Here is a 10,000-nt window from a genome sequence, read left to right on the forward strand (position 1 = left end):
CCACCACTACTCTACCTACTACCATTACCACCACCACCACGACCACCTACCACTACGACCGCCTACCACCACCGCCTACCACCTAACACCACCACCTACCATTACACCACCACCACCTACCACCACTCCATTACCTACCACCACCTACCACGACCGCCACCACCACCGCCTACCACCACCACCACCTACCACCACGACCGCCACTACCACCGCCTACCACCACTACCACTACCACCATTCACTTACCACCACCTACCACTAACGACCACCTACTACCTACTACGACGACCTGCCACCACTACCGCTACTACTACTTTCATTATTACTACCTACTACCTACCATTACTACTACTACTACCTACGACCACTACTACCTACTACCTATTAATACGACCACTACCACCTATTACTATTTCTACCACTACCTACACACCTTATTCCACTACTACCACCTACTACGACCTACCACCTGCCACTACTATTACCTACTACCTACCACCGCCACTCCACTACCTACTACCTACTACTTAACGCCACCTGCCTACCACCACCTATTACACCTACACTACCACCACCACGTCCACTACCTCACTACCACCTATTACCACCACCTACACCATTCACTATTACCTACCACCACCACCTATACCATTACTACTACCACTTCACCTACGACCACTACTACCACCTACCTACTACGACTACTACTACTGCTACTACTACTACTATTACTACTACTACTACTCCTATTACTACTACTACTACTACGACTACTACTACTACTACCATTACTACTACTGCTACTACTACTATTACCATTACTACTACTTCTACTACTATTACTACTACTACTACGACTACTATTTCTACTACTACTACTACGACTACTACTTGTGAGGGAAAAGTTCAATAGATAGGAGTAGAGATATAGTAACGATAGTTTGATTACCGGCTACTAGTTAAGGTAGGGTAAGTCAAGCTCCCGCCTTTCTTCCCCCTCCCGGAAAGTGATAGTTTGATTGCCGGCTGCTTGTTAAGGTAGGGTCAGTCTAGCTCCCGCTATCCCTTCCCCTCCCTCTCCCCCCCCCCCGAAAGGTGACTTGTGGGGCTCTGGTCAAACAGTAAATCACTCGACTCACAGCTCCCAACTCTACTGTAAGTACATGCCTGCCTTGTATTCTAGTGGATTTATTGGTTAAAAGCTTCACTTTTGACCAATAATAAACTTAGTCCTTTCAGTCTTACTCTAGGTTGACTGTTGTAATAATCACCACGTCTTTTGAGTAATGTACACTGCCATGGAGAGTGATTATTTAAGCAGTGGGTAACCTGTCTATCTTTTCAGCTTGGATGACAGTGAGGGTCACCTGGCAATCAACGAGCAGAACAGGAGAAGGACTAACGTCCTGGAGACGTCCCATTTTGTATTGAACTACCTGTGCACCTGTATGAAATTGCATGACGTAACCCCACATCATTGCAGCGGTAAAGAACCTGCTTTCCTGTCATCGGGATAAAACTCACGGCGTTAATCTGTAAAGAACTAGCCAGTGGTGGTTACCAACACCTGCGACCCCCCCCCCCCATCATCAGCAACGGCTACGATTTCAACAACAGTGTCACCAACACCAGACACCCATATACATATTAGCGTTGAATTCAGTTATCATTTATATTTTTCATTTTTCATTTTCTTTAATGTAGGATTAATATTTCATACTTAAGTGTTTTACATTTTATATTTTCTATATAATAAAGTGTTTGTTTTGTCTGTTATTATTTCTTTTTCTATTCACTAATTTTCCTGAGGAGGAGCCAGCCTTGGTAATACTGAAGTTGTTACAGGGCTGAGTAAGCCTTCACACTACTACTACGACTACTACTACGACTACTACTACTACTACTACTACGACTACTACTACTACTACTACTACTACGACTACTACTACTACTACGACGATGACTACTACTACTACTATTACTTCTACTATTATTACTGCTACTACTACTACTATTATTACTACTACTACTATTGATTCTTCAACTACTACTACTACTACTACTATTACTACTGCTACGACTACGACTGCTACTACTACGTCTACTACTACTATTACTACTACTACTACTATTGCTTCTTCAACTACTACTACTACTACGACTACTACTACTATTACTACTACTGCTACGACTACTACTACTACTACTACTACTACTACGACTGCTACTACTACTTCGACTACTACTACTACTGCTGCTACTACGACTACTACTACGACTGCTACTACTACTATTGCTTCAACTACAACTACAACTACAACTATGCCTATTGCTACTACTAGTATTCTTACTACTACTACAATTACGAATAATAATAATAATAATAATAATAATAATAAGAAGAAGAAGAAGAAGAAGTTGTACATGATACATTATTGCAGATCTTAGCTGACATCATTCGCACACTAGATAGGAAGTCCCAGGTACCTACTTACTTCTAGATAAACAGGAACAGCAGGTATAAGGTTACTAACACTCAAGTACCTACATACTGCCAGGTGAACCGTGACAGCGGGTGTAAGGTGACTAACACCCAGGTACCTACTTACTGCTAGGTAAACAATGACAGCATATGTAAAGTGCCTATCTCCCAGGTACCTACTTCTAGGTTAACAGGGACAGCAGGTGTAAGGTGGCTATCACCCAGGTACCTACTTACTGCTAGGTAAACAGGGACAGCGGGTGTAAGGTGGCTATCACCCAGGTACCTACTTACTGCTAGGTAAACAGGGACAGCGGGTGTAAGGTGGCTATCACCCAGGTACCTACTTACTGCTAGGTAAACAGGGACAGCAGGTGTAAGGTGGCTATCACCCAGGTACCTACTTACTGCTAGGTAAACAGGGACAGCGGGTGTAAGGTGGCTATCACCCACGTACCTACTTACTGCTAGGTAAACAGGGACAGCGGGTGTAAGGTGGCTATCACCCACGTACCTACTTACTGCTAGGTAAACAGGGACAGCGGGTGTAAGGTGGCTATCACCCACGTACCTACTTACTGCTAGGTAAACAGGGACAGCGGGTGTAAGGTGGCTATCACCCACGTACCTACTTACTGCTAGGTAAACAGGGACAGCGGGTGTAAGGTGGCTATCACCCAGGTACCTACTTACTGCTAGGTAAACAGGGACAGCAGGTGTAAGGTGGCTATCACCCAGGTACCTACTTACTGCTAGGTAAACAGGGACAGCGGGTGTAAGGTGGCTATCACCCACGTACCTACTTACTGCTAGGTAAACAGGGACAGCGGGTGTAAGGTGGCTATCACCCACGTACCTACTTACTGCTAGGTAAACAGGGACAGCGGGTGTAAGGTGGCTATCACCCACGTACCTACTTACTGCTAGGTAAACAGGGACAGCAGGTGTAAGGAAAAATGCCCAACATTTGCACCCGTGCCGGGGATCGATCCTTGACCCTCAGTGTTTAAGCAGAGAACGCTACCAACCAAGCCATCAACTAACCACGAGAACATGTATCCTCCTCATAAAAGATACATGGGGTTGCTGTGTCCCAGGAAGAAGGGGAACATGTGTCTGTGCTGCAGAGAGAGAGGTGTGCTACCAGGGCAATATAAGCCCTCTGTAGTGGCTTAAAGGAGAATGGCTTAGAGAGAGAGTGGCTTAGAGAAAGTGAGCTAATTTTTGAGAATCCAGGTCATGTGTTGTTGAGATATTTTGTGTTGTTCTGTCTGTCTGTCTGCCTATCTGTCTGTATGTCTGTTTGTATGTCTGTTGTCTGTCTGTCTGTCTGTCTGTCTGCCTATCTGTCTGTCTGTCTGTTTGTATGTCTGTTGTCTGTCTGTCTGTCTGTCTGTCTGCCTATCTGTCTGTATGTCCGTCTGTCTGTTGTCTGTCTGTCTGTCTGTCTGTCTGTCTGTCTGCCTATCTGTCTGTATGTCTGTTTGTATGTCTGTTGTCTGTCTGTCTGTCTGCCTATCTGTCTGTATGTCCGTATGTCTGTATGTTGTCTGTCTGTCTGTCTGTCTGTCTGTCTGATTGTCTGTGACTGTCCGTCTGTCTGTGTCTCTATGAATGTCTGTATGTCTGTCTGCTTCTGTCTGTTCTTCCCTCTCTCTCTCTCTCTCTCTCTCTCTCTCTCTCTGTCTCTCTCTCTCTCGGCAAAAATCACTGAGGTGGAGAAATAATTCTCTGAAAAATTAACCAGAATTTCCATCAAGTAAGACAAGACAGGATAGCAACTTAAGTCTTTAAAGAACTTGCAAAAGAATTATGATATCAACTTTGGAAAATTTTTACAAATTCAATACAAAACGGAAATTATCCAACACTTGGAAGATAGTACCTATTGTGCCTATATTTAAAAAAAAAAGGGTGATAGTCACCCATATGCTGCAGCATATGGGTGACTAGTGACCCTAAGAATAGCATTACGACATTTCAGTAAGGAGTCGTTCAGGACACTAAACACTGTGTACATCAGGCGTGTATTTGAGTATGAAGCACCAGTTTGGAACCCACACCCGGTTTAGCACGTCAGGAAACTAAAGAAAGTTCAAAGGTTTGCAACTAGACTAGTCCCGGAGCTAAGGGGTATGTCCTACGAGGAAATATTAAAGGAACTCGACCTGACGACACTGGAGGCAAGGAGGGATGGGAGGGAAATGATAACGACATATAAAATACTGAGTGGAATTGATAAAGTGGACAGAGACAGGATGTTCCAGAGATGGGACACAGCAATAAGGGATCACAATTGGAAGTTGAAAACTCAGATGAGTCACAGGGATGTTAGGAAGTATTTCTTCAGTCATATAGTTGTCAAGAAGTGGAATAGTCTGGGAAGTGATGTAGTGGAGGCAGGATCCATACATAGCTTTAAAAAGAGGTACGATAAAGCTCATGGAGCAGAGAGAGTGGACCTAGTAGTGATCAGTTAAGAGGCGGGACACGGAGCTGTGACTCGACCCCTGCAACCACAATTACAATTACGTGAGTACACACACACACACACAGAGAGAGAGAGAGAGAGAGAGAGAGAGAGAGAGAGAGAGAGAGAGAGTCTAAGCATTAACCATTCACACTAAAGACAGTATTTAGACAGCGCCTCAGTAACAATAAACAGGAAAAAGAGAACGTAGTGAACATTTCTCCTGAACAAGAGAGGATCATGAACAGGACATGAAAGAGATGAAAAGGAAAAAAAGAGACAAAGTCGAGTTAATCTCATAGAGCGAGACACAAGACTTTTGCTCAGTGTATATATGAAACACTATTGTTCTCTCTCTCTCTCTCTCTCTCTCTCTCTTTACACAGGGTTTGACAAGGTTATGGATCCCTAGCTTTATTGACAGCTATTTACAGGTTAAGGATCCCTAACTTTATTGGCAAGCTAAGAGCTGTTACCTACATCAGCTCATTTGAAAGCATTTTTATTGTTATGAGACATACAAGTAGGGAACAGGATAAAGTTGGAGCCATCTGTGGGCCAGCATTTTCATTTGATCAACTGACTTTATCTCGTTGACATCATAATGCTGTACGAATGTGTTCCATACTCGAGTCATCCTGGGTATGTATGATCTCAGATGGAGTGATGTTCTGGAGAAGGGTACAGCCAGAGTGAAATTCCTGCTTTCTGCCCGTCTTGTGGCATAAAAGCTTGTTTCACGCTGTCCTCGAAGTGGATCCAAGTGTGGTACTTCGACAATATTGGCCTTGTACATAACAGTAAGGCCACCCACATCCCTCCTATGTTGAAGGCTCTGCTGAAATGACAGATCTATCCAGGATGGGTCCAGACGAGAGATGAGACGTCTTGCTCTGTTCTCCACTCTGTCAAGCAGTCGCAAATGAGAGGGGGGGCAGGCAAACCAAGAAAGTGGAGCATACTCAAGGTGTGAGCGTACTTGTGCCTTGTACAGAATCTTGCAACCTCTACTGTCAAGCAGATGCGAGATACGGCGAAGTGCTGTAAGCTTCCTGGCTGCCTTCTTTGCTAGATTTACAACGTGGTTCTTCATGGTTAGTTTGGAGTCAAATTTCACCCCAAGGATATCAACTTCTTCTCCAGATGCCAACACCCTCCCATTCATCCTTACTACTGCACCAGCATTACCATCATGGTGCCTAGAGATGATCATCATTTGCGTTTTCTCAGGTGCAAATGTTACTTGCCATCTATTTCCCCAAGCTGACATAGCTCTTAGCTGGTGATTGATGTAGCATAGAGCAGCTGACATTTCGTCTCTTGGATAAGTGAATGTCAGTGTGCAGTCGTCTGCATATGCATGTGATTCTGGGATGAGATGAAGGTCGTTGAAGTAGACATTCCATAACAATGGTCCCAGCACGCTTCCTTGTGGAACACTTGCCCCAATAGGATGTCTTGCTGATTCCGTTCCATTGAGAACTACACTTAGAGATCTACCATGAAGGTAATCACTGAGGAGACATAACGTAGAGCCTGCAATTCCCAGTGCTTGAAGTTTTGCTAAGAGGCCCTGGTGCCACACCCGGTCGAAACCGCCAGCAATGTCCAGTGCTTCCACACAGCTGACTTTGGATTCATCCAGTGACTGGTGCCACTTAGTGGAGAGGTTTAACAACAGATCAGCAGCAGAGTAACCTTTCCTGAAGCCATATTGACGATCACAAAGTAGTGAGTGGTAGCCAAAAAACTCTGTCATTTGTCTTGAGATTATTGTCTCAAGGATCTTACCAGTGATTGACAGGAGTGACACTGGTCTGTATTTGCTGATTTCTGCGCTGCTCTTCTTTTTGTGAACAGGGACTACATTTGCCTCTTTCCATAGAGAGGGCCATTTACACTGTACTAGGCAGTGCTGAAAGATGCGAGTTAGAGGTGCTGCTAGCTGGTCTGCACATCTTCTCAACAATCTTGGGCTCAACTTGTCTGGGCCCACAGCCTTTTCTTGGTCAAGTGATTTAAGAAGGAAATGCACCTCCTCCTGCCTTATTGTCACCACTGACAGTTTTGACACAGTTCTTGCAGCTAGCCAAGGAGGGTCCCTTGCTGGATCAGGAACTTGCATTTTGGTAGCAAAGTGTTCAGCAAAGAGGTCCGCCTTTTCTTGACTACTAGTAGAGGTGGTCCCATCCTGTCGATTTAGAGGTGGAATGAGTTCATCAGGCAGATAACCTTGTCTGTCCTTAAGCAGGGACAACCAGGTTTTGGAGCCTACCCTACCTGATGCTAGCTTTCTTTTAGTGTCCACCTCCCATTTAGCAATGGCCCACTTTTGAACGTCACCCATATGCCTACAGGCTTGCGTGTGCAAGTGCCTGTTATAGGTGGTAGGATGTCTCTTATACCTTCGCCATGCTTTGTACTTAGCAGTAGCAGGCTCTCTACAACGAAAGCCAAACCAAGGCTGATCTGTAGGCTTCGTCACATATTGCCGGTGAGGAATGTGTTCTTGTTGTAGATTAAGGATGTGTCCAGTGAAGTCTTTCACTTGGTTGTCAACATCCTCTCTCTCTCTCTCTCTCTCTCTCTCTCTCTCTCTCTCTCTCTCTCTCTCTCTCTCTCTCTCTCTCTCTCTCAACTTTAGAGCTTTCATTACTTAGTCTAAAAGCTTTGCTCTTTATTCAAGCCTTTAAGAGTTACTATCCTAGTAATTAAGAGCTTAAATATTTTATCTCAATAGTTAAAAGCTAAGAGCTTCTATTTTACCTTAGCTCTGCCTATCCCACTTCAGCTCTGTCTATCTTGAAATGTATCTATCCTACCTTAGGTATTTCCTATCTTAGCTCCTTGTTTCCTGAGCAATAATTTATTTTAGCTTTGTCCTTCTCTTTCTATTTTCCTTCTTACTGAGTTTCCTCCTATTAGTTTTTTCTCCTACTCCTCATCCTCCTCCTCCTCCTCCTCCTCCTCCTCCTCCTCCTCCTCCTTCTCCTCCTCTTCTTCTTCCTCCTCCTTCTCCTCCTCCTCTTCCTTCTCCTCTTCCTCTCTTTCATCTCCGTCCTCCTCCTCATTCTCTTCACCTTCTTTCTTTTCCCAACCAAATCACCCCTCTCATCAGGTATGATCCTCCTCCTTCAATCATCAGTAACCCCTTTCTACTCTCCCTCTCATTTCTTTCTTTCTCACATTTATCTTCCTCTTTCTCCCCTTCAGATCTCTCCATTTTTAGCTCCTCTGTCCCTCTCCCCTCTATCTCTCTTTCCCTGCGCCTGTCACCTAATTTGTGCCTCTTCTTATGCCCTCTCTTTCTCTCTCTCTCTCTGTCTCTCTCTCTGTCTCTGTCTCTCTCTCTCTCTCTCTCTCTCTCTGTCTCTCTCTCTCTCTCTCTCTCTCTCTCTCTCTCTCTCTCTCTCTCTCTCTCTCTCTCTCCCTCCTCTCTCCCTCCCTCTCTCTCCCTCCCTCTCTCTCTCCCTCTCTAAACCACTGTACCATACAGTCCTACAAACAACATGAGCCTAGTGAACTAGGCTTCCTTCATGTTGCGAGGACATACGATGGTGTGGTGTAGGCTCATATTGTTTGTAGGACTGTATGCTTCAGTGATTTAGGGCATCTTGAATTTTCGCTCTTCGCACGAGGCGCGCTAAAACAACATGGGATCGATCCCCCGGCTAGCCGCAGTTTGTTATTAATTAAATACCACTTGTTCGTGGTTCATAATATATATATATATATATATATATATATATATATATATATATATATATATATATATATATATATATATATATATATATATATATATATCTTGTCTCCTCCTCCAGTTGCTCCTTGGGAGGTGAGAGGCTGGGTCTCCCCCAGCACTGTGGAGGCAGGAGAGATAGTAAGCATCTCCTGTGAGAGTTCCTCCAGCATCCCTCCGTCAAACATCTCCTGGAGTTCCCAGGGAGTCGTCTTAGAGGCTTCCTCCTTCCACACTTCCAAGGGTGCCTTTGGGGGCACAATTACCAGGTGAGTAAAGAATTTTGATTCATATATGTAGTGGTAGGAGAAGAAAATATTCAAGCAGCTCCAGGGAGAACCTTGAGTTTTCCCTGAGGTACGTTTATTGTGTTCTGTGAAGATGAGGGTCCCCATTCCAGCTGTAGAGGTGGTACCTCCCTATCTATATATATATATATATATATATATATATATATATATATATATATATATATATATATATATATATGTCGTGCCAAATGGGCAGAACTTGCGATCTTGGCTTAAATAGCAACGCTCATCTTGCTATATAGGACAAGTGAAAATCTGTGCAATACTTTACTGCCAAAATCATTCTGAATCTAACGAAAAAATATATTTCATTGTGTTTGTTTAGTATTAAATTATTGTAAACAAATCTAAAATATATTTAGTTGGGTTAGGCTAAAATAAATTGCGCTTGTTATAATATGGTTAGTAAGTTTTCTAAGTTCTTTTGGTGCAAAATTATAAATTTTTATATTAACATTAATGAAAAAACATATCTTTAAACGTATAAGAGAAAAATTTTAGAAAGGACTTAATTTTAAATGAGTTCTTGCTAATTGACCAGTTTTACATATTCTGCACGACACACATATATATATATATATATATATATATATATATATATATATATATATATATATATATATATATATATATATATATATATATATAAATGGGATGTAATAGATCTAGATCCGGAGAAGAGGAGGATCGGTCCAGTTTCTTGGATCAAGAGCCCCTCACCAGTATCCAGGCAACTTCCCTGAGAGATGAAACATGATATGCCAATTTCTGAAGAGGTGGAAGACTTGCCAAGAGAATTTTTTTTATTTCTTGGAGAAGAGGAGGAGGAGAAGGAGGACAAGGAGGAGGAGGAGGAGGAATAAGAGAAGAAGGAATCTGAAGGAGATGGAAAGGGAGGAAGATGAAGGGAGGGAATGAGATAGGTGCCTTGGGATAGTTCAAAAACTCCCTAGTGGGTGTTCCCTCTTGATGGATCAGGTACCTGCCTGATGGAT

General features: G+C 43.2%; 1 protein-coding gene across 1 annotated transcript in view; it reads left to right on the top strand.

The window, feature by feature from the left end:
• LOC128702006 (nephrin-like) overlaps positions 1 to 10,000 on the top strand; it is a 161,001-nt gene that overhangs the window by 118,589 nt on the left and 32,412 nt on the right. The window contains exons 11-12 of the mRNA XM_070101414.1: positions 7,693 to 7,747; positions 8,777 to 8,963. Coding sequence (XP_069957515.1) covers positions 7,693 to 7,747; positions 8,777 to 8,963 — 242 coding nt within the window. The remainder of the gene's footprint in view (positions 1 to 7,692; positions 7,748 to 8,776; positions 8,964 to 10,000) is intronic.

Source organism: Cherax quadricarinatus, chromosome 77 (assembly GCF_038502225.1).
Source record: "Cherax quadricarinatus isolate ZL_2023a chromosome 77, ASM3850222v1, whole genome shotgun sequence".
Classification (NCBI taxonomy): Eukaryota; Metazoa; Arthropoda; class Malacostraca; order Decapoda; family Parastacidae; genus Cherax; species Cherax quadricarinatus.